Here is a 25,361-nt window from a genome sequence, read left to right on the forward strand (position 1 = left end):
AACGTGTTGTACACCTGACACGGAAAAGTTATGTGTCAATTATATCTCAATAAAGCTGGGAATTTTAATGAAGTTAAAAATTTTAAGTGGCACACTTTGGAAAAAGTTTGGTTGTTTCTTCTAATGTTAAACGTACATATGTAATATGACCCAGCCTTCCCATTCCAAGAGCAGTGAACGGTTGTACACAAATATTCATAGTAGCTTTATTCATGACAGCACAACATTGAAAACAATCCACATGTCCTCCAACCGGGGAAGAAAATGTGGCTCACCACACTATGGAATATTACTTAGCCATAAAAAGACAAAGTATTGATGCATGCAACATGAATGAATCATAAATGTGTTGTAACGTGAAAGAAGCCAGACTACAGGGATGGAGAATAGATCAGTGTTTGGCAGGAGTTGGGGTGAAACGTTTTTGACTATCAAGTGTGACTATGGTAGTGGTGGTTACACAACCCTAGACATTTCAAATCTCAGAACTGTACACCAAACAGAGCAAACTTTACTTTTAGTAAATTTTGTAAATTTACATACAGTTTTAAAATGAGGCTGAGGGTAACTAAGCACATATATTATTTGCATAAATATACTGTGAAATGATATACAAAAAGTATTTACCTAAAGGTGAAAAAACTGGGAAAACAAAGGACATATGGAGGACAAGTATTTTCACTGAGCATCTTATTTTGTACATGAGTGAATGAATCCCCCGTCAAAAACACTACATTTAAAAAGTTAGGCACCACTCATCCAAGAGTGTCTTCTAGTAATCCGGCAGTGGTTCTCCAGGTGATCTGATGCACCTGGGGCTGAGACACCTTGAAAATTGCTTCCTTGGAAGCTAAGGCATGAATTCTGAAGCCAAGCTGACCAAACTTACCCCCACTCTACCACTCATCAACTGAGTGACATTGAGCAAGTGAGTTAATCTCTCTAATCTATAAGATTGGTGTGAGGATGAAATCAGTGTTTACCTGGGGGAGCTGAAGTGTCATAACCTTCTCCCCTCAGTGATCTACTTCTGTTAATAGGACCAAAATCAGTGTCTGTGGAGTCATCAAGCCTTATGTGTTGTATGAAAAGTGTTTAATGACACCCACACCTTACATGAATGCATGTGTATCTATTGCTATAAAAATGAAATTTCTACACCAAAAGTTATGTGATTAAGAGTAACTCAATATGTAATTGGTTGTGATATCTCAAGCTTATTAAGGTGCATAAAGAGAATTCTTGCAAAGTGAGACAAACTAAATGATTTCCTGACATAATGCTATTTACAAAAATAAAGAGTGGCTTGAATACTTAACGCAAAGGTTTTAAAGACCCCCAAGATGATTTTATGCTGTTGAAGGATGTCCACAATACATTATTATATGAAAACCCCAGATTAACAAGAAAAATGTAAGATAAAATAACATTTTTTATGTTGAGATAAAACTCACATAACATAAAATTCATTCATTCCTGAAATTCATAACATTAAAGCATCGATTCCATGCATCCAGTACATTCACAACAGTGTGCAACCACCACCTCTCCTCTATCTAGTTCCAAAATATTTTCATCACCTGCAAAACAGACCTGTACCCATTAGCAGTCATTATTTCCCCCTCCACCCTCCAGCTCCTGAATCTATCTCTATGGATGTATCTATTCTGCACATTTCATATAAATGGAATCATATAATATACGACCTTTTGTGTCCAACTCCTTTCACTTACCATAATGTTTTTAAAGTTCATTCATGTTGTAGCATGCATGAGTGCTTCACTCCTTTTTTATGACCCAATAATATTTCTTGTTATGGATATACCTCATTTTATTTATTCATTCATCTGTTAACAGATATTTGAACTGTTTCCCAAATATCCAACTTTTGGCAATTGTGGATGGTGCCACTATGAAGGGCCATGTACAACTTTTTGTTTAAACCCTGCTTTCAATTCTTTTGGGTGCATACCTAGGCACAGGATGGCAGGGTCATATGGTAATTCTAGGTTTAATTCATTGAGGAAACACCAGGCTGTTTCCCACAGTGGCTGCACCATTTTCCATCCCCACCAGCAGTGTATGAGGGTTCCAATTACCCCACATCCTCACCAACCCTTGTTATTTTCCATTGTTTTATATTCTTGCCGTCCTAGTGGGTGTGAAGTGATATCACACTGTGTCATTGATTTGCATTTCCCTAATGACGAATGATGTTGAGTATCTTTCTATGTGCTTGTTAGTCAGTATAATAGTAATTTTAAAAAGGAGATTATATGTAAATGTGATACATTTAGATGTAAATTAAAATTTTTACTTGTATAAAATTACATATAAAATTAAAATTTGGCAGTATATGTGAGAGAATATGAACAGTGATTGCTTTGACATGCTTGGATTACGGATATGATTTTTATTTCTTACTCTTTATTATTTGTATTTTCTTCTATGGCAAGGTATCATTTGGGGGAAAAGAAAAACATTTTGAATAAGAACTCTGAAGGCAAAGGAAAACATATGTGATTTTCAGCTTAGAATATAGTAAATATTTCCTCATTTCATGTTACAGTGTTTCTTTCTAATTTTGCAACCAGTAAGTCTTCTGGCCCCTGAAAGGCTCTGAGACTAGGACTCTATCCCAGGACCTCCTACAGCCTGATTGGGGCAAGTCCTGAGGCAGCTGCTGTCCCAGGTGCTGAAGGAAGTGGGCCCCCCCCCCCCCCCCACTCCTGCCCCCTCCACCTCCTCTCACTATTGTGGACCTTCTTGACCTCCACTTCCTAGATGAAAATGAAGTCCTGGGTCATGCCTCTCCGAGGGAAAAAAATTTTTTTTCGGTTCCTAGCTTCGGACCAGCTTCACATCAAAGCCCATTGTAACTATGTAACAGATGTAACTATGGAGATTTTGAATTTACTGAATCTTCTAATGACAGTTACCTTCAACGGCAGGTTTCCACACGTCCCAAAACTTAAATATAACTTTTATAACTTTAAGACATTTTAAATTTGAGAAAGTGATGCAAAAAGTAGGGAAGAAATGAACCCTTATTGAGTACTGATGCTTACCAGATACTGAGTCAGTCATTTTGCTAATGCTTGCTTATAAATCTCCACAACCCGCAATAAGGAGGCTACTATTATGTAATAAAGGCACTGAGGCTTAGAGAGAGACATGATTTTCCCCAAGCCAAGCAGCTAGTAAATAAATGGCAGACTGGGATGGTGACCACTATAGGAGGGAGTGGTGGATCCAGCGTCATCTGAACCTGACGGCATCTAGCTCTCTGCTCCACCTTCCCTAAAGAGTATCCTTGACCTTGTGATCCAAGATGGAGCTCAAGCTACCACATCAATATCCATCCCCTCCCCACCCCCTTCCCCCGCCCCCCCAGGTTCATAGCCTCTCAGACCCGCCTGGATCCCCCCAGGCCCCAAGCCCCCCTCTCAATGAGACTGGGGCAGACATGACAGCACAGTTTTATTCCTAGGAATCTGCAAAGTGAGGTGTCTAGGGTCAGGGTGGATCGCAGGCCAGACGGTGGCGGGTCACTGCTGACTTGCACTCAGCGGCTCCACACGCAACCAAAGTCCGCCCTCCGCGCGCATGATCAGCTCCGGCTTCCTGCGTGGCTCCTCCTTGTCCGGCAGCACACGGAAGCGCAGCAGCGTGAGCGCCAGGACCACCTTCATCTCTGTCATGGCGAATGACTGCCCAATGCAGTTCCTGTGGGCGAGAGCGGGAGCTCTGACTGCGCCCGGAACCCACATCCGGGCCCCACCGCACCGGGTATCTGGCCCACAACCCCCATCCCCACCAACAGGGATGGAGAAGGAGGCTAACCGTGCCTGGAACCCCCACGTGGGTTTACATATCCCCAGAGCTTAGCCCACACTCCAAGTCCTGAACTCAGATCAGCAGACAGGGGAACAGGGCTCTCGACACACCTCGGACCCCTCCTCGGGCCCACCACCATTCCCCAGAACCTTACCCATAACGTCCAATGGAGCGGAGGGAAACTCTGACCATCTTAAATTTTCCCTCTTCCTGGCCCCCAAAATCAAGGCTGGAATTTCAGTCCCAGACCCCTGCGCCCACCACTCCATTCCCACCTCAGATGCCCCGTCCTCACCTGGGCCCCGCGGAGAAGGGAATAAAAGCCAGAGGTGACCTCCCCTTGATGTTTTCTGGGTCAAAGCGGAAAGGGTCATAGACCTGGGGGCAACGCAAGACAGGGCTACTTGGCAGATGTTTGTATAATGGGGGGAGGTGATGTCTGATGTACTAAGCCAGAATCCTGTGCCCTCCTCTAGGGCCCCCGAGGGGAGTGGGCTAGGATGAGGGAGGTGGGGGGTAGGGGAGGCAGCACCTCAGGGTCTGGCCACACCGATGGGTTGTGATGCGTCCCGAAAATACTGATGAGGCAGATAACACCTGTGGGAGAGGAGGGACCAGTCAGAACTAGGTCCACGCCACCTGATTGGGCCCCTCTTTCTGACCAGGAACCTCCTCCCCTAGTCATCGTGGGCACCTTTGGGGATGACCCGTCCATCTGGGAGCACAGTGTCCTGGGTACAGCGGCGGGAGATGACTGTGACTGGGGGGTGCAACCGCAGACTCTCCTTGATGCACATGGTCAGGAAGGGCAACTGGGCCAGATCGTCCCTAAGGAATCCCCATGACAATTATCCAGGGAGCAAAAACAGAGACATCGCCTCCCCTAACCCCAGCCCTCCTGCTGTCCCATGAGATCCTCTCTCCCTATAACAAAATTGCAGATGGATCAAATATCTCCAAACACATTAAGTTGTATTCATTAGATAGGTACAGTTTTTTCTTTGTCCATCATACCTCAATAAAATGGTTCTTAGAAAGAAAGAAAGAAAAGCAATATCACAGAAGAACCAGACAAAATTTAGTGAGATATTTTTAGAAGTTTTTCTAAGCAAAACATCGAAAAGCCAACCATAAAAACGTTTACAAATTCTTATAAAAATAAAATATTCTTTACGGCAAGATAGCAAAATCAAAAGGCAAATGAGTACGAAACAAAAGATCGCATTCACTGTTGACTCTTATTTATTACAGCATTAGAGATACTAGCTAATGCAGTTAGACAGAGGAAAAAGGAGAGCAATGCCATTTGAAATGTGGGGTAAACACGTCATTTTCGGCAGATAATGATTTTATACTTAGAAAACGAGAGAATTCACTGGAAAGCTTTTATAAGCATCGAAGATAACATTCAGTAAGGGGACTGAATTCTTTTTCTTTAATCCCCTTCATTTTGTGTGGTGTTTTAAATTCTTAATAGTTGATACAGTTAACTAGTTCAAAATTGGAAAACTACAAAACACCACCCCCATGGCCCAACAGCCCTTATTTCCCCTCCTCACGGTTTGCCTAGTGATTATTTTATATGTATCCTTCCAGAGGTACTTTTTTGCATTAAAAAAATATATATAGTAGCATACTATGTACTATACACACTGCTCTGTATCTTTTTCATGTAACAGCATAACAATCTCTTCTTGTACATCTCTTGGGCCCAGTGTCCAAAACAGGGCCTTTCCTACTCTGGAGCTATAAAATAATTTCCCATGGTTTCCTCTAGAGCCTTTAAGACTCCTTTAGTTTTTATTTTAAATATTTGATTCATGTAGATGTTATTTTCTTATGACATAAGAGCAGGTTGAATTCACTTTTTTCCAGGTAGCTCTCCAGTTGTTCCAAGTTTTTATTAAATGATCTTTATTTTTCTTATCGATATGGGACTCCATATTTAGCATTTACTATGTTCACTGCACAAGAAATTTATATCCATAAATTATTAGTTTTTGTATTAGAAAGAATAGATGATGAAAGAAATGATGATGATGATATAAAATATCTGGATTAAAATTAACAAGAAATGTGAATGTATTCCAAATGAACTTATAAATATTTCTCAATACAGAGAGACTAGATGATTCACCATAGCAACCAGAGTATCTAAGGGTTAATTTAGCAAACGCTGCATAAGATCTCTATACTAAAATTTTAAACTCTATTAAAAACCTAAAGATTATTTGAATATACAAAAATGGGTATTCATTCCACACTCTGGGATAGTGTGTGTTAATATTATGAAGTAATCTGTTTTCCACAAGCCAATCATATGTTCATTTAAACCTCCTACCTCACTCATTTCTCTCTCTCTGTCTCTCTTTCTCTGTCTCTTTCTCCCCTTCCCCACATCACTTCATTTTTGCCCGGCTGTCTCTTTGACCTAACTGCAACTCAAATGCATCCAGATATCTACTGATCATCTTTCAGGGTCTCAGCTGAGGCACTTTTATCCACCCTCGACTTTGCCTCTCTTACTCTAAACCCCAGCACTGCCCATGTACACTGGGAGTGTCCTGACCTGGGGCTATTCCTCACCAGGCTGGGAGCTCCTGGAAGGCAAAGACTGGGTCTGGGTCCTTCCTGAGTCTCCAGGACACAGAATGGGGCTGGAAAGGGTTGGAAATGGCATAGAATTGGGGATAGAAGGCAGTTTGGCAGTGTTTCCTAAATGGGAACTGGATGGATGAAGACGCATTTGTTCCTGGACAGGAGTTGAATGACTTTCGTCCTCAGGTATTCCCTGTGAATCCTGGACTAAATAATATGAAGAATTAGGGGACAGGAGATCAGAAAACACTCAGGGATGAAGATGTTTGAAAACATGTGATTCAGAGAGAAAAGTAAGGGAGTGGAGAGGAAGTTCACTTACTGAATATGTGCTAAGTGGCATCATCAGCCCTCACACATTGTCACTAATTCTCTCAGAAATCCAGGTCTTTCTGTCCCAAGAGCCTGCAAACTTTCCCCTGTTATACATACTGGGTACTAGACCCTGCCTCTGGGATCTTCTCCTATTCCCACTAAGCAATAATGACAGAATCACAAAAAGATTTCCCATCTTCCCCAGCCAGGGTGCAAGGCCAATGTGAGGGGCTCAGAAAAAGACCAGGAGGACCTGCACTCACCATTCAATCTCCTTAGGCTCACGGTCCCTCAGGAGTTCTTGCACCTCCTGCCGGCAGCGCTCCTGGTATTCTGGGTGCTTTGCAAGGTTGTACAGGACCCAGGAGAGGCCGCTGGCTGTGGTATCATGGCCTGAGGGGCATCAGAAAAGCTTGGGTCTCTGAGCTACTTCAGCACGAGAAGGCGGACAGCACCCTCACAGTAAGGCCCATGGGGAGGATGGGGAGTGATGGGGTGATCTAGGGTCCACTCGCCAAGTTCCTTGGTGGGGGAGAGACCCCTTCCCGTCTGTAGTCTCACACTGGGACCCTCACCCTCAAACATGAAGGTGTCAGCTTCAGCTCGGATATCTTCGTCTGATAATCCCTTCCCATCTTCATCCTGGAGAGAAAGCAAGATCTCCAGAATCACTGAGGGCCCCTGAGCCTAAACTGAGACAATCTCAACCTCCATTATCCATCCAGAAACCCAAGCCCACCCTGAACTCCTAGACCTCGTTTGCTTGCTATCACACGAGGGCCCACCCCACAGGCCTCCTCTTGACCTCTTTGCCTCCTGAATTGTCCCTGGTGAAAGGAATCAATGATCTATAAATATTTTCATGTCTCTACATGATGCAACCTGGGTTACAGGATGATTGAGTGGCAACTTGACTTGGAAGCTATAGCTTGAGCATGGCCCCAAAGCCATTTGCTCATATGTTAGCATAGTAAATCCAGGGATTCCTTATCTCTCCTGGGAATAAGGAACGGGTTATAAACCTGTAGAATCTATAGACTTTGCCTTCTCTCCCACGAGGATTTGTTCAAGTTCAAGAACAATCTCTTCTCGTCCCTTCTCTTCCCTTCTCTTCTCTTCTCTTCTCTTCTCTTCTCTTCTCTCCTCTCCCCTCCCCTCCCCTCCCCTCCTGTTCCCTTTCCTTCTCTCTCTCTCTCCCCCTCTCCTTCCCCCTGGTAAGGAAGAAGGGGCAGATGTCCTGCATAAATTCTAAAGTTCAAAACCTGGAGGTACTTATCCTGCAATGCAAGCATGGCTGCATGTATAGGTAAAACATTATGGAGCCCTCAGAGAAATTTAGGAATGGGGAACCATAGCTACAATTCTACTCTGGCTACTGTTACTGCTATAAGCCATAAATGGGCTGCTCTGATCCAGAGTTTTGTATATATACATACATGTATATATACAGTCTGCCTCTGTGGTAGACTAACTTATTAGCTTGGAAGTAGAGTAAAATCTCAGGACTTCACAGTTTCAGACTCAGCAATCCCCTGCAGGGGGATTCCACACACTCATCTCTAAAACTTATCCCTGACCCATCCCTCCCTCAAGCACCTCACATGGCTCCCCAGTACCCTCTGCATCCCGTCCAAGCTCTTTGATCAAATCGAGGTCCATTCTCATACTTCTGCTCAGATACCAGAGGAGCCTACCTTGGTCAGCAGGAGCACATCAATGAAGTCCAAGGTCTTGGACTTAGCCTTGGCCTTGAGGAAGTCATCAATACCCTGACTGGGGAGGGTACGCCGCCGCTCCTGGATGACAACATCTGTGAAGTTGTGCACCAGGCGGCAGGCCCTGCGGAAGCACCGCCCGTCGGGGGTGAGGTAGTACAGGAGGTCTACGCTCAGGAAGATCTGCTGGTGCCGCTTTGCCACTAGGGCACTGAGCTCCAAGATGGCAGCGATATATTCACTGGGCTTCCTGCAGGATGAGAGCATGAAGGAAGCCAACAACATAAAACACCTGAAACCCAGAAGCCGAGAGCCACCTCCCTTCAGGAAACTGAGTCTCCAAGAACAGATGGCCCACAGACACAGTGTGGGGAGGAACCAGGACATGAGACTCTCCAGACTCTTCTCTCCTACATCCCATCTCTGTGAGCTGCCTCCATGCCCCAGGCACCCAGAGCACAGCTTAGATATCATGCTTCTCCCCTCTGTCTCTCAGCCAGTACCTGCCCCTTCTCCTTCCCCAAACTGTCCACACGGCTCAGAACTTATCCTCTGCTAGCTGGTCAATGGAACAGCCCTTCCCTATTCTCCTTACATCCAATATCAACAACATTCAGTGTCTACATGACAGTTGGTCTTCTATTGAGTCAGATTTCCAAGCTCAAATTTAACCAAGAACTTCATCTGCTCAAACACATTCCCTGGCTCCCAGGAAACTTCAGATAAAGTTCATATCCTCTATGTCTGACTTCAGAATGTCCTTAAGATATAACCCTGCCCACTCCTCCAAACTTATTTCCATGGTGTCTCCTCACTGTTGCACATACTTTGCTCATCCTACCCTCCTGGCCTTTATCAAACAGTTCTACCTACCTGAAAGGTTAGCTCCTTTTCTTTCCCTTTCCCTGTCCTTCAATGTCCAGCTCTGACCCACCTCCTCCAGGAAGGCCCTTCTGATTTCCCTGGTCAGTCCTCCCTCCCCCATCTACTCCCTTGGGTCTATGGCTCATATTCCCGGGCCCTGGGCTGAGACTCACTCCTGGCAATTGCTGTCGAAACTGAAGACGCATTTCTGCAGACTGTCCAGGGTCATGAGGCTGATGTGTTCAAACATGTCCAGATGGGTGTGGCCCTCTGTGACCAGGTGCTGCCACTTGGCCTGGACAAAGAAGGGGACAGAGCTGTGGCTGGGAACTGACTCCCCTGACCCCTCCCTAACCCCTAAACACCAAGATGCACTCCCCCAGATTCTGACTCCTGGGCCCAGGCACACAACCCCAGGGAGGACCAGACCTGGGTAGGTGTGAAAGCTGTTACTATTAGGGCATGAAGTTACCATGGCTGAGAGTCAGGAGATCTGGGTTTTTAAATCCTGGCTCTGCCCGCTATACTCTTTGTACCCTTGGTCAACTTATTGCGTAAAGTAAGTGCTCAACAAATGTTAGCTTCCATCATCTTCATTGTTATAAGTTGATTAGGAAAATGTCCCCTATGTTGAGAGAGGTAGTCCTCCATGGGTCCTGAGTACCCCTGCACATTTTTGCTGGGTATGCCAAAAAATTGCAAGACTCTGATGTTCTTTACCTGGGCTATTTCTCAGAGTTGTGTTTGTAGCAAACAACCTTGAGGAGTGAGGTCATGTTGAAACCTTGTAACCCAGATTGAACCCCTGGTCTTTTAACTGAAATCACACGCTTGGTCTCAGGACTTAATGAAGCTCAGGTTCTTGATGTCTCATTGCAGAAAGAATTCAGTGAGAGACAAAGTGATCGGTAAGAAGAGGATTTATTTAGGGAGAAACACATTCCACAGAGTGTGGGCCATCTCAGAAGGCAAGAGACCTTGGGAGAAGCACACTCCACAGACAAAGTGTGAGCCATCTCAGAAGGTGAGAGCGGCCCCAGGGTATTGGGTTGTCAGTTTTTATAGGGGTGGGTCATTTCATAGGCTAATGAGTGGGAGGAGTATTCCAGCTATTTGGGGGAAGGGGTGGGGATTTCCAGAAATTGGGCTACTGCTCACTTTTTGACCTTTATGGTCAGGCTTCCAACTGTCATGGCACTTGTGGGTGTGTCATTTAGCGAGCTGATGTGTTACAATGAGCGTATATTGAGGCTCAAGGTCTAGTGGAAGTCGACTCGTCCGCCATCTTGGATCTATTTGGTTCTAATCCGTTTATGTCATGTCCTCTGGCTATGTCATTCATTTAAAGGTTGTGCCCTGCCCCCTTCCCTCCTGTTTCCATGTCTCCCCCTGGACAAATACCAGGCTTGCTTTTCATTGCTATAAAAGTCATAGTCTCTAAACCTAGGGCTCCTTCCCTTGTAATACAACATACTATCCGAGCAGGCATCTATTGAAGCCCACCTGTGTCATCCTCAGGGTATTTGGTGACTTGGAAGAAGAATGCAAACCAACAAGAAGCACAGGCTGCTTTCTGTGCCAAAAGTAATACATTGTCCTTTGTCTCTGACCCAGGAGTCTCAGGACTTCTGGCAGACGCCACAAAAGAGTAACAAGCTCCCTTGTCAGCTTGCAGGCATGGAAAAATCTGAGGTGCTTCACAAAATCCTACGTCCACTACTCCATTCCCATGTATATATCCAAACCTTCTGCAATGTATTTTTTCAGTAACTTCTATTAGGAGGTGCAGCCTACTTCACCATTCTTCGATTCTGAGCTGGCCTTGGACTTGTTTTGGCCAATAGACTATGGTGAAAATAATGAGGTGATCATCCCAAACCTAGACCCCACGGGCACTGCAGCTTCCTCTCAGTCTTTTCAAACCCTGCCTCTGCCATTTGAACCAGCCTGAGATGTCTTCTGAAGGGAGAGGATCACATGAAAGGAAGTCTAGTTGCCCTAGCTGAGGTCATCCTAGGTCAGCTTGCAGCCAACCAAGCTCCAAACATGTGAGAGGACTGACCCCAGATCAGCAATGCTTCGTATCTGTATGGTCAGGCCACCCAAGATAGTTGTCCTCTTGTTCTCTGTACATCCCTTGCTTGACCAGTCCTTGTTTCACCTACACCCTATTCACGTGGCTGACCTTCCCTCTTAATCATAGAGCCTAATCAGTAATTGCCTAAATACTGGCCCCCAGCCCCAGATAGTCATTGTTCTAATATTTAGATCAAAACATCTCCACCATGATAGCTTATCAAAGGGGTAGTGAGGGGTATGCTCCTCTGCTGGTTTCCTTGGTAACTTATGAGCCAACCTGTTGTCAATTCCCCTACAACTGGTAACCTCTCACCCATCCACCCCCATAGGAAGACTGCTGCCATGTCCTTCCCGCTGTGGGCCGCACATGGTGGGGTGTCACCCCAGGACCTTGCTTCAGACGTGTAAGATGCCCCCGTCCATTAAACCACTGATGTCTCTGTTACTGACTCCAGCTCCTTCTCCAGTCTTGAGGCTGCAGGCCTGTGGGGTGCAGCCCAACACTATCTGACCCACAGCTGATTATAGATACGTGAGTGACCCCATCTACATTCAGAGGAACCAGCCAACTGACTCACAGACTTGCTGTCCATACTAAACCCTTATTGTTTTGAAGTGATTTGTGACTCAGGAATAACTACCACATGATATTCATCGTTATCATCAAACGTGCCTCAAGATTCCATGGTTTCTGTGAAGGTAAAATAGAAACGATTACCTTCTCAGCACCTACTACGTGCCAGGGACATGGCTCCGTTATGTTATCTCTACCACCCTGCAAAGCAGGGATCACATTATACTCATTTTATAGCCAAGGAAATGGAGGCTCAGAAGGAAAGAACAATGGCCCAAGCCACGCAGAAGAGCCGGAATTACAGACAAGGTGTGTCTGAGTCCCCGTTGTCCCCAAGACTCCAGCTGGGACCCTGAGTTCAAGACACTCACATGCATGATGTCTGCACTCTTGGTGAAAATCTTCATATAGGGCTTCAGGATGTTGAAGTGGAAGGCGGGTGTCAGCATGCGACGGTGGCTGCTCCATTTGTCACCGGAGCTCAGCAGGAGCCCGTCCCCTAGCCGAGGCAGCCACGGGGAGTGGGCAAGGACAGCACCTTCCCCCGGGCCCCCAAGGGTGTCCCCAACCCCCTTCACTCACAGTTACTCACCCAGCCAGGGCTTCAGAAAGTCGTAGAAGTGCACGTCCTTCGGTGCGACGGTGGCTGACATGAATGAGGACCATCAGGGGCCAGGAAGAAGGGGAGGGGAGGGATTTTGGTGGGGAGTGGAGGCTCCCAGCCAGGAACCTGCATTCCTCCTCCAAGCCCAGCATAGCAGGAATGGGGCCAAGAGCACAGGAAACTGGGAGGAGGGGGGAAGGGAGGGTGGAACAGACCAGGCTGCAGCACAGAATACGGTCAAGACAGAGCCCATAGACACAACTCTATATGCTTAGACACACCGCAACATGACACAACATACCCCAACATGACTTGACATGGTCCCTTATAAACACCGAAACATAGCCCAGCACTTTACAAAACACCTTTACAGGGACCTGGGACGTTACATCTGCCCCAGCACTCTGACCTCTCCTGAGACATCTGACGGGGCCCCAACATGCACGACACAACCTGACATGACAACACGTGCTCTGCCACGGACCTGAAGACAATCTGACATGACCTCAGGGTGCCCCAGACAGGACCTAATACACTTATATCACAGACCTGAAACAGGCAAGACCAAAACCTACTCTAAGACCTGCATCAGACACGACTCACACAAGGTCTCAGGCATTTCTCAGAGTGACCCTGAGTCCCAGACCTCACACAAACTCCAAATGTGGCCCAGACGTGACCAGCAGGAGAACCAGACAATCTCTAATGGCATCTCACATAAGAATCAGAGACTCCAAGATGCCTCAGATGTCCTTGGCCACAGCTGAGCCCCAGACATGACTGAGACCATCTCCATTTGAGCTCAGGTATAAACATACACAAGGTGTCACCAGGTATAACATACCCCAGCTGTAACCAGAATCCAGGTAGAAACATACGTGACCAGACGTGGCTTTACAGCAGACATTGCACAGACATGACCTCAGGTCAGGCAGGTGGGAGTCCGGGTGAGAGGGAGGCAGTGGCATCTCTGCCACAGCCCCTTCTGTCTGCACCTTGGTCACCTGCCCACCTGGAGGCAACACAGAGACCATGGCAGTGGGCAAGCTGTGGCCAGGGAGGTGTCTACCTGGAGCAAAGAGCACAGGCTTGGTGCAGGTGGGGTGGAAGATGTGGGTGACCACATGCCAGGGTCCAACCCACCAACGGCACACATCCCATAGGTGCTGGCCTGGCCCTGTGTGTACAGGAGACCTTCCTCCGAGCTCTGAATCTGGACAGGCACAAAAATGACCCAATTCACACTCTTCCAGGCTGCCAGAGGGAAGGACTTGCAAGGAAGGGATCCAGACCTGAACCTATGAATCACCTCCAGCAGCCGCTTGTCTGTCCTCAGCCTCCTCCTGGGCTCCCTCCCCACACTCTCCATACATGACAATTGGGGTCCCTCAGGTGCAAGGATAGAAAGGGTTTTTCCCTGTTTGGATCCCAAATACCATGTTCACCTGACTTCTCTTCCATCCTCATATTCCAGGTACGGAAACTGAGGCTCTGAATGATGAAGTCACTTGCCAACAGTCTCCCAGACACTAAGCCTGAGACTCCAGCCCAGGTCTGTCTGAATCCGGGGCCTGAGTTCTTAACCATCCTGCTGCTCTGAGCCCCAAAACAATAGCTCAGAGGACCCTATGCTTCTCAGGGCACTCAGCGTCTCAGGGACACAGAGATTGGTCCCATGACCCAGGCAAGGGAAATTAAAGGGAATCCTGTATCTTTCCCTGGAAATGTTGTGAATGAGGTCACTTTTCCATGGGGGTTGAGTTTCTGGCATTCATCTTTACCATGATGAGAGTGAAGCCATCACAGATGAACACAGAACTGAAAGACGAAGACAGATTTCTGCTGACATCGTTTAAGACCTGGATCCAGCTGGGCCTGAAGACACCCTCCTTGGACTTTACTATCAATTGATTCGCTTTCTTTCCTTAGAACATACAGGGTTGCATTTCCACCACAAACAGCTGAAAGAGACTTCAGCAGCCAGAGAGAGCCAGAGATCTTCCCAGAGTCACTGAGCATCCTGGTGTTTCAACCAAGGTCTCTGTCAGTTGCTGCCTGTTCATTCCTCTGCTTGCCAGGTCTGTCTGGGGATGGGAGGAACAGGGGACAAGAGAAGGGAGACAGGGTGCGGTGGAGTCTCCTCAGGGAGATTCCTGGGGACTGGAGAAGGAGGGCACTGAACTAGAAGTGGTCGAGCTGCAGGATAGAGTCAAAGAAACTGACCCACCAGAGAGGTGGATGTCATGGAAATAGCAGCGCAGATCTTCCACCAGCCACGAGTCTTCATTGCTCTGGGCCTGGGGATGGGTGGGACTGAGGGCAGGCCTGGCAGGGGGCCTGGGATGCTATGGATTTCCACTGCACCACTTTACCCTCTGCTTTAAAAAATGTCTGCTCATCGATCCAGACACAGTTCCAGCAACTCCTCCTCCAGGAAGCCTTCCGGGATGCCCCAGCAGAAAACCTTGCTTCTCCTCTGGGTTGCCACAGCCCATCTCCCTCTGGCCAATTCCTGACCACACCAGGTCAGGGATCTCTCTGTCCAGACCTGTGTCCTCAAGATTGGGGATGTCCTTCACCCAGAACACCAGGGTGGGGGTGCAGACGGCAGTGACAGGAGGAAGGAGGCAATGAGATGGGGGCTGGTGAATACTTGAAGGAAAGAGGAAGATGGCTGAGAGAGAAGAGGGGAGAAAGGGCCGGGGTCCTTTAGGGGCCACATTGAAGCTTGGCAGGGAGGAGCTGGAAGCCCTCAGGTGTGTCATAGCACCACCACCACAAGCTCTGCATGGGTACCTGAGGCATTGGCGACATTCCGGATCAAGTCAGGATGGCAGAAAATGACCAGGGGGGTGATAGGGCCCATCCAGATCATGTATCCCTGGGGGTAGTTGGCCACCAGCTGAGTTAAGCCCCTCAAGCCCTGCTCCGTGGGGGGGTACTGCAAGGAAGGGAAGGGCCATCAATTCCCAGAAGGAACCGCTGCAGTGGACAGTGTGTGGGATTCTGCACAGATGGAGGGAATCTCTGCTTCCTCCTGTTCCTTCTCTCTGAGGGCAGGAGGGTCCTGGGGGCCTCTTCATGTCCCCAGAGTGTATCCCAGGGCACAGGGAGAAGACATGCTCTCTGCCCACAGGGAGGGTGACCTTGGCTTGAGAAGACAAATTTTTCTTGTCCTGGGAGTGGTCCCAGCCCCAGGGGCGACCACAGGAGGACATCCCCAGTGGTGAGGTTTGTGGGTAGCAGGGTGGCCTCAGGACTTGTGGACTGGGTTTTAGTCCCACATCCTTTCATATTCTGGCTGGTCCACATGGCCTCTGGTTCCTTGCATGGTAAAGGGTCTGCAGACCTGGGACCTTCCAGCCCTGGCCAACCCCAGGGACGGTCGTGAATTCTGCCCATCAATCAATATAGCAATTCTGCCCTCTGAACCCCCTCTGCTGGCCATACTCTACGGAGAGTGCATCCTGTGCGTCTATTTCTCTGCAAGCTATGGACATGCCTTTCAATTGTGCCATTTACAAATGAAGAAACTGAGGCCATATGCCCCCAAAGGGGAAGAAGTGTGGGTTGCCTCCTGGTGAAGCATCCTCTCCCCAGGATGCCCCACTCAAACCTGACAAATACCCCCAGGTACTCTAGACAAGTAAACATAAGTCATTTGCACGTTTGTGACTTGCTGCTGTCTCCCCAAGGACCTTGAGGTGAGGATTCAAAGCACTAGATGAGATTGGTCCGGAGAGGGAGAGTGACTCAGCCAAGGTCACACAGCAAGAGGGGCTGGAGGAAGGAAAAGTGACCAAGACCGGCCCCTTACAGACACGCCCTTGGAGGGGAAGGCAGAACTGCAGCAACTTTGTAACATTCCTGCTGCTTCCAGGATGTCTTGAAACCATTCCAAGACCTAGAATCTCAGCACTGTGAATCTCACCTTCACGGTGAACTTCGGAATGCCCCCGTTCTGAACTTTGCCTTAATGAACAGTGATTGCAGCAAGTCCCGCCCCAAGTTGTAGTTCTCCTCCCAGGCAGGAAAGGAAAGCTGTCTGGGAGATAGGAGGAGGACACCCATCCCTTTGACCTTGACTGAGGGGGGTGATGGCAAGTTCCTCACCTTGGTCATCAAACATTTATTTTGCATGCCTACTGTATGCCAGTCCTGGACTGGGCACTGTAGTGTCTGCTCCCCAGAACTATCATCAAATTGGAAAGATGGTTAACAAGTAATTGGACAATTAACTGTTTAATTAATGATGAGTGGGGCCAAGTCAAAGGTCAAAGTCTGGGGCACAAGGTAGGCAGGCATGGAGGATGCGGAAGTGTAAGAAGGCTTCTGAAAGAGGAAGTGAGTGGCCAACTTTATCCAGATTGGTCAAGGCGCCCATTGGGACATCTTGGCGGGAGCAGGGGGAAGGGAGTAAGATTAGAAGGAGGGGTCCTGGAGAGGGGAGGGGGTGGGTAGCTGTGCACCTGTAGGTGGGAATGGGGAGGTGATAGCTATTTCCTGTGGGGAAGATGTAGCCCAGAAAAAGACACAAGGAAGTGGGCCACATGCAGAGCAGACCCTGGACAGCGCACCTCATGTGTGGAAGACAGGCAGGAAATGGACCCCAAAGCAGGCTAGGGATAGAAGGACAGGACGTGGGGAAGGTCTCGATGGCAGAGCAGAGGAATGAAGGAGTGAGGAAAAAGGGGGCTTCTCATCCTCCCTGGCTTCTCTGCTGTCCTAGAGCCCCTGAGCCCCGTTCCTGACCTTGCAGGAAGTCCACCCACCCTGATGCTCCGGACTCATCCTGCTGTCCACACTCACCAGGCCCAGGTGACCCAAGAACCAGTTGCGTTTTGGGGGCTGCGGGAAACATTGAAGGCGGCGAGAGTTGTTGTAGGAGGTGTAGGTCCAGGCCAGGACGCGGGCCAGTAGCCAGGAGGCCCCGACCAGCAGCAGGAGTAGCCACGGGGAGGCTGTCACCGGCCCGAGTCCCAGCCAGGACAGGCTCAGCTGCAGCATCCTGTAGGGCAGACGCGGTGGAGGGTGAGCTCCTGAGGATGAAGGAACGGGGGCCGATGATGGTGAGCTGTGAGGCAGAGACACATAGAGGGACAGGAACGAGGGAGTGAGGGGCAGGGATGGTGAGTGCTGGGGGCAGGGCAAGAAGGGCTCAGAGAAGGCAGACAAGGTCTGGGAGAGGGGAGGGAGACCCAGTGAAATCAAGGGGAAGACAGAGAGACAGAGACAGACACAGAGACAGAGAGAGAGACAGACAGACAGACACACACACACACACACACACACACACACACACAGAAAGTGTGTGTGTTAGTTACCCACTGGTATCCACTCATCTCCCAGGCCAGCTCATTCCCTTGAGCAGTGGCCTTCCCCACCCCGGGGCCAGGACCCCCAGCCCTTAGACCCCCAGCCTGGCACCTTCTGTCAGGAGTGCCTTGTCCCACGCAACTTCCTCTCCCCTCCTCTGGGGAAGGCTTTGGCTGGCCCCTGACCTAGAGGAAGCTTCCAGGGGCCGGGCTAAGCCAGCCAATCCCTGCAGCCTGCTTACCTCCTCCCCACCTGGCAGCTGCCCAAATAGAAGGTGGAGGGAAGGGGTTACAGTGTTGTTGAGAGAAGCCTGTGAACCAGCTCAGGATCACACGGTGTGGACACTGGATCCTCAGGACTCAGCACCTCCCACGTAGGCAAGTTGGGGTGTGGGCAAAGGTGACTCAGGGCCCCCAAGTTCGCAGCCAGCCCTGCCCTTCCTAGGCCAGGGTGCAGCAGGTAAAAGCATGAACATTCAGGTGCCAGGTGAGCAGGGCAAACATCTCCGGGGCTCCTCTCCATGCGTGGGCCAGGAGAGTGTCTGCACCATTTCTTGTCATAGAATCAGGAAGCTCAGAGACGTGAAGCCTCTGGCCTCCGGGGCACGCAGCCTGGCAGGAGTTCAAGTCCTGCCTCCAGGCAGCCCAAGGCCTGAGTGGAGACATGATTGCTGGGACCAAGAACAGAGAACCCAGCCTGGCCGGGGGTTACCTGCGTCAGATTCAGGGGATAAAGTGTCCTCAGCTAGAAGAGGGCACCTGGAGGCACGAGGGGTAAGGCTGCAAGGGGCTGAGAGAGAACAGGATCCAGACAGGGGAGGGCGGAGCTGGGAGATCCTGAGTGGGCATCCTCACTGTGACTGTGGGCTGTGCCGACCTTCTCTGGGCTGTCTTCCTATCTGGGAAATGGGTTGCTAGATGAGAGCCTGAGAGGGGGACCAAGGAGGGTTCTGCAGGAAGATGGTAGGGATCAACAGCTCCCAGAAAGATGGAATGAGGGAAAAGTGCTGGCAAGTAGTACTTGTGTTACTCTGTGCAGTACGCCACGTAAAGTATGCCTATTCTGTGAAGAGAACTATATGCAACGAGTGCCTCCTCTGGGCTGGACACCTCAGAAAGCACCCCTCAGTGTGTCAGCTACTCCACATAAACTGTGCCTACTATTTGTCAGGTGCTCTACATAAAGCGTACCTACTGTGTGCCAGGTACTCTATGTAAAGTACACCGACTGTGCTGCGTGCTCTATGCAAATATGCTTCCTGTGTGTCAGGTGCTTACATAATGTGTACCTACTATACATCCCGGGATTCGACGTGAGGTCTCTACAACAAGCATGCAGGCTGCCTGCTGGCTGGCGTTTCCTCTTCCCTTCCTGGGCTGTTGGAAAGGATCAAGTTCTGGATCAGCAGAACTGAGTTCAAATCCATGCTCTGCTACCTGATGGTTATGTGACGGGCTAGTCACTTGCCCTCTCTAAGCCTCATGTCCTCTTCTGTAAATGGAGAGATGGATTTCTATCTCTCAGGTAGTTCACTCCTCAACAACAAACTGTACTTGAACACCTACTCTGTATCAGGCAGAGTGCTTGGACCCAGGACATTGGAGGAACAAGACAGACAAGGTCTCTGGATTGAGGTGCTCATGTGTGATGGGGGAAGCCATCAGGAAATAAGACAGGGTCAGATAGTGGCAGTAATGAAGGAAATTAACAGCCTGAGACAGAATAGAAAGGGACCAAGGGGACTGTTTCGGACAGGGCAATCAGGGAAGGCCTCCCTGAGAAGGTGGCCTTGTGACTGAGTCCAAGCTTGTACTGCTCCACACAAAAAAGTTTAATGATTTGAGAGATGAGCTCTTGGGGTAAGGAATGGTGACCTTTTTTGTAAAGTCAGCAGACCAAGAAGTTGGTGGACTAGGGTCCCAAAGAACCATCTTACCTGAATTAGAATTCAGGCTTCTTTTATACTAAAAGTGGGGTGAAGGTCTGTGTGACTGGTTGCTGGAATTCTTTGTTCTTGCAGCTCTCCAGAAGGTCCAGTCACATTGCTCCTGTAATCCTCCAACAAGACAAACGTTATTCTTTGTGCCACAACTTTTTATCTCTATATGAATGAAAAGTGTTATACCTTTAAAAGTCAGGCCTGGGAAGCAGAGCCTTGAGAAAGGGCTATCACGTATCGCTCAGTCTACAGGCAACATTCTTTTATGAAGGTGCAGGGCCAGCATGACCAAGCACAGGCAACAGAGCATAGAGGTTATATAGAGATAATGGAGTAGATCCAATATGGAGTTAGGTTTGTTCTTCTCTGTTACAACCTTTGAGCAGAAACCCGAATGATGTGGAGAATTGGGTAGCGAGTGAATAAAGCTCACCCCACCTCCCTCCCCCCAAGCCTGGCTAGCACTGGAAAGACCCAGCACAAAGTGGGGCAAACAAATGGACTTTAAAAATGTGCGATTCTTTCTTCCTTCCTCAAAGGCGATGAATTAAACAGAGAAAGTGGGGCAGTTTCCCTCCTTGTCTATCCATGGGGGAAGCAGGCACTACCCTTGCTGGAGACCACATTGATGGTGAAGTCTGGCCAGACCTCAGGCAGGAAGCAGTTGCTGTATTTCACTTACCATAATAAAGATCAGGAAATCTCACCAGCCCCTGAAGACACATTGAGCCAGGCCAGATCTGTAAGCTGGGGCTGCCAACGTTTTGGCAGAGGTACCAGGAAAACTGATGAGCTGGTTTTGGAAAAAATAAGGCACTAGGAAAACTTCAGGAAAGTCTGGAAGACCTGTGATAGTTGCCGTAAATGGGACCTATTGGGTGATACCAGTTCTGAAAAGTAGCCTGACCACCCCCTCCACTGAGAAGTGAGGGGATTGCGGTGGGGCTCAAAAGAGAACATCCCTGTGGAGGGCAAAGGAGGGTTCTCATCCAAAAACCAATGGAGGGAGGCCCCAAGAACATCACTCCAAAGGAGAGAAAAAGCCTGAAAGGGGAGAGACAGAATTTTGCTCCCCATTCAGGGGTCTGCTTAGTCAGTGAGCAAAGGGACTGGCCAGGTGCACAGGAGGTTCATGAATCCCCATCTGTGGGGACATTGTGGAGCTGACACTGACCCAGGCTGAGAAAAGGGGCTACAACAATGTGACCGAATCCAAACTTGTACTGCTTGCCACACAATAAGACAATAAATCGAGAGACGAGGTGCTGGGACAAGGAAAAGACTTTATTCTGAAACCCAGCAGACCAAGGAGATGGTGGACTAGTGTCCCAAAGAACCATCATACTGGAGTTAGAATTCAGGCTTCTTTTATACTGAAAGGGAGGGGGGTGTGGCTGATTGTTGCAGACTTCTTGGTGCTAGCCAGATCCCCGGAATGGATGGTATAATCCTTTGTTCTAGCAGCTGTCCCTGTAGGTCTGGTCACAATGTTTCTGCAAACCTCCAACAAGGCCAATGTTATTTTATGTTCTGCAACTCTTTATCTCTGTATGAATGAAAAGCGTTACACACTTAAAGGTCAACCCTGGGAGGTAGAGCCTTGAGAAAGGGGTATCGTGGATATTTCAGGCTACAGGCAACATTCGTTTACAAAGGTGCAGAGGCAGCATGACTAAGCACAGGCAACAGAGCACAAAGGTTAGAATAGATCCACTGTGGAGTCAGGTTTGTTCTTCCCTGTTCCAATAGGAGTCTGGCCACCTACCTGCAGCCCAAGTCAGAGAAGGAGATGATGTTTGGTCAGTGGAAGGCACCTGCAGGCTATCAGAGGGGATTAGAGGACAGACATCCATCCTCTGCCAAAGGCCACTGCTGCTTCCACCTTCAGCTAATTCTCTGGGTTCCAGGAACAGCTACTACCTGGCCCGGGGGTGGTGTCAGCTCTCAGCTGATGCTAGCCCCCAGGGGGCTACACTAGCCTGATGGTTTCCCTTGGCTGGTTTCCCTTGGCTCAGTTGTCTGTGATTTTAGATAAGGGGGATGTGCAATCCAACATACATCATGGTAGATGGTTACTGCTAGTCATCATGAGGAACAGATTTCTCAGTTAATAATTTTAGTACTTTTCTAAGCACGGGAAGATGCAAGAATGCTGGCTCATAAAATTTTTCCTAAATATATCTATCTAAAAACCTGTTTTCCCAATGTACAGAGTACCTCACCCTGGTGTCTGTCCTGAATTAGCAACTACAATGGCTAATGCCTTAACCTTTGTAGCACTAGATGGCAAGCAACATTTCTTGTTTACAAAGCCTGTACATTGTAAATGGCCCCTACTTAAAGCCACTCTCATGTAGCCCATCTGAGGCCTCTGCCAGGACCCGACTATTACATTCTGCAGAGGGATGGGACACCTCAGCAATCCAGTTATGTGAGTGTCGATGTTTCTGTAGGCACAGAAAAAGTTGAAAACTTTTTCTGGAATGGGAGGGCAGAGTAAGAGGAAGAATGGTTCTGTCAAATGTTTACATGGAACCAATTGTTTCCTTTTCTTAGATGAAGCCTTCAAAGCATTTTTCATAATAATTGCTAATCTATGTGATTACAAATTATATTTTCAAAAGGAAAAATGCTTAGTGCCATACATAGTACCATGCTGAGTGCCATGCCTGATGGGCAGCAGGACTCAATACGTACGAATTGTGAGAAGCCAGAGGGCATCATGGTTAAGAACAAGGACTCCAGGTGCCAGGGTTCAAATCAGGACCAGATGAGTGAATTTGGGCATGTCTCTTTACCTTTCTGTACCTCAGTTTTCTTGCCTGAAAATTGAGGGTAATGACAAGGTGGTTGTGAAAATCAAGTGAATTGAAATGAGTAAAGTGGTAACCACACTCCATGGCTCAGAGTCAGCACCAACACGAATAACTGCCATTACTTTGTGACAGTGTGAGGACATGGGCACCAGCCATGAGCATTAGGCTGCACTGGCACACACATCAGCAATCTTGCAGGCTATGAACATCCCCTATTCATTCCCTCTGACCTTAGCAGGGAAGAGGCTCCTTAGAAAGTAGCAAGCACTGGCTTGGGATCAGAGGGCTCCTTGTCAACGATAGGCTTTGCCACTCTCCAGCTGTGTGACCTTGGGCAAGTAAATTGCCCTCTCTGAGACTCACATTCCTCCTCTGTAAAAAGGGAATAATAACAGACCCTTGGGGATTGGAGGAGTGAGCCTATGTGTGTCTTAGTTTGCATCCTCTGGAAGTAGATCCTCATGCAAGGATTCAAGTGCAAATCCTTCATTTGGAGGTGACCCTGAGGCAAGAATTCAACTGCAAGTTGTTTCCTTGGGAAATAATCCCAGGAAATGCCAGTAGGGCACTGTGGAAGTGAGAGTGGGAAGGGAAGGCAGCAGGAAAAGGGTACTTTAGCCAGAAAGCTCACACTGTGGCACCTGGGGCTCAGTCCCTCTTGGGGACAGCAGAGAACATACACCCACAAGTCCTTAGTCAGGGCTGCTTCCAAAGGCATTATTTCTCCAGAATGTCCTGCCTGCACTGCACGGCTGAGGTCTGGGGACAGAGGCAGGAGCCTTCCACAGCAGTTGTTTTCAGGAACACAGCCTGGTGCAGACCGTCACAGTGGTTCAGTGACTTCAAGACACATACATTTACACCCTTAAACACATACGCACACAGATACGCATACACACAATTGCATACACAATCACATATACACACCCACAGTGTGCACACAGCCACACACAAGCACAGTTACACGCACCCACGTGTGCTTGCAGTCACATACACACTCTTACATACACATGCACACACACGTGTGCACATGCACACACAATGCATGTACCTGCACACACAGTTACATGCATACACTGACACACACATGCTCACATATGTGTGCACACAGTCACACATACACTTACACACAATCCCACACACAGTCACATAGCCACACACACACATTGAACCAATGGAGACCGAATGTCTTAGAGCTTGTTGTCTCTGAATCTTCAAGCAGAAGGAGAGATACGGACACCCCACAGCAGCCAGCGACTAGAACAGGCCTGGATGTGTCTTGAGAATTAAGCAAGGGACCCACGGGGTCCATGCCGCCCCTCCTCCCTCCCTCTCATTCATGTACCAGAAAAAGTGAAATATTCAGGTATAAATCTAACAAAATGTGTGCATGGTTTCTAGGATGAACAAGACACTGATGAAAGAAATCCAAGAATACCCAAATTAATGGAGAGATATACAATGTTCATGGAGTAGAAGACTCAATATTGTTAAGATGTTGCGTCCTCAAATTGATCTACAAATCCAAAGAAATCACAGTCCCTGGAGGAGTTTTTGTAGAAATAAGCTGATTAAAAAATCTACATGAAAATGCACAGGACTTAGAGTAGCCAAAATTGTTCTGAAAAGGAAAAATATAGTGGAAGGATTTACAAGACCCCTTTCAACACATAGTATAAAATAACAGTAATCATGACGGTGCGATACTGATCAAAGACTGGACACATAAATCAGTGGAACAGAATAGAGAGTCCAGAAATTAAAAAAAGCAAAACAAAACATGCAGGGCAAGTTAATGTACAAAAGACAGTCTTTTCAATAAGTGGTACTGGAAAAATTGGACATCCACATGTAAAAAAAAAAGTCAACCCATACCTCACACCTTATACAAAATATAACTTAATATGAACCATAGAACTAAATAATGTAAAAATGTAAAACTTTTAGAAGAAAAAATGGAAGAGAATCTTTGTGGCCTTAGGTTAAACAGAGAGTTCTTATATATAACACCAATAGCATAATCATAAAACAAAAAAATGGATAAACTGCACTTTATAAACATTTTAAAATTTTGCTCTGTGAAAGAAATTTAAGATAAAGACCAACCACACACTAGAAAAAAAGACTTGCAAATCGCATATCTGACAAAGGATTTGTACGTAAAATGCAACAGTGGAAGGTAACAATCCAAGGAAAATTAATGGGCAAAAGATGTGAACAGGTGCTTTACCACAGAAGATATATGGATGGCCAATAGGCACATACAAAAATGTTCAACATCATTAGTCATTAGGAAATGCAAACTAAAATCACAGGGACATATCATTGCACACCCATAAGAATGGCTGGGGAAAAACTGACACCTCCAGGTGCCAGTGAGTATGGGCAGCAACTAGAACTCTCACACATTAATGATTGGAATTTTTTTTTTTTTTTTTTTTTGCGGTACGCGGGCCTCTCACTGTTGTGGCCTCTCTCTCGCTGCGGAGCACAGGCTCCAGACGCGCTGGCTCAGCGGTCATGGCTCACGGGCCCAGCCGCTCGGCGGCACATGGGATCTTCCTGGACCGGGGCATGAACCCATGTCTCCTGCATCGGCAGGCGGACTCTCAACCACTGCGCCACCAGGGAAGCCCAATGATTGGAATTTTAAATGAAATAGACACCTATGGAAAACAGTATGGCGGTTCCTCAAAAAATTAAA

The 25,361-nt window shown here is 47.8% G+C and overlaps 2 protein-coding genes across 2 annotated transcripts in view; one reads left to right on the forward strand and one right to left on the reverse strand.

Annotated features, from left to right (window-relative positions):
* LOC307185079 (cytochrome P450 4F3-like) overlaps positions 1-25,361 on the forward strand; it is a gene marked incomplete at its 3' end in the record, with an annotated part of 69,265 nt that overhangs the window by 24,138 nt on the left and 19,766 nt on the right.
* On the reverse strand, positions 3,549-17,713 carry LOC307185071 (cytochrome P450 4F2-like; the record flags this gene model as incomplete). Its single annotated transcript, XM_079918872.1, has 12 exons — positions 17,396-17,713; positions 15,383-15,527; positions 12,575-12,628; positions 12,354-12,481; positions 9,503-9,624; positions 8,445-8,715; positions 7,326-7,392; positions 7,014-7,143; positions 4,532-4,665; positions 4,370-4,434; positions 4,133-4,215; positions 3,549-3,726 (listed from the first exon to the last, which is right to left on the reverse strand). Exons 1-12 carry the CDS (start codon positions 17,591-17,593, stop codon positions 3,549-3,551), a joined length of 1,575 nt encoding a protein of 524 aa, XP_079774998.1. The 5' UTR covers positions 17,594-17,713.

This window comes from Stenella coeruleoalba (genome assembly GCF_951394435.1).
Source record: "Stenella coeruleoalba genome assembly, chromosome: 3".
Classification (NCBI taxonomy): Eukaryota; Metazoa; Chordata; class Mammalia; order Artiodactyla; family Delphinidae; genus Stenella; species Stenella coeruleoalba.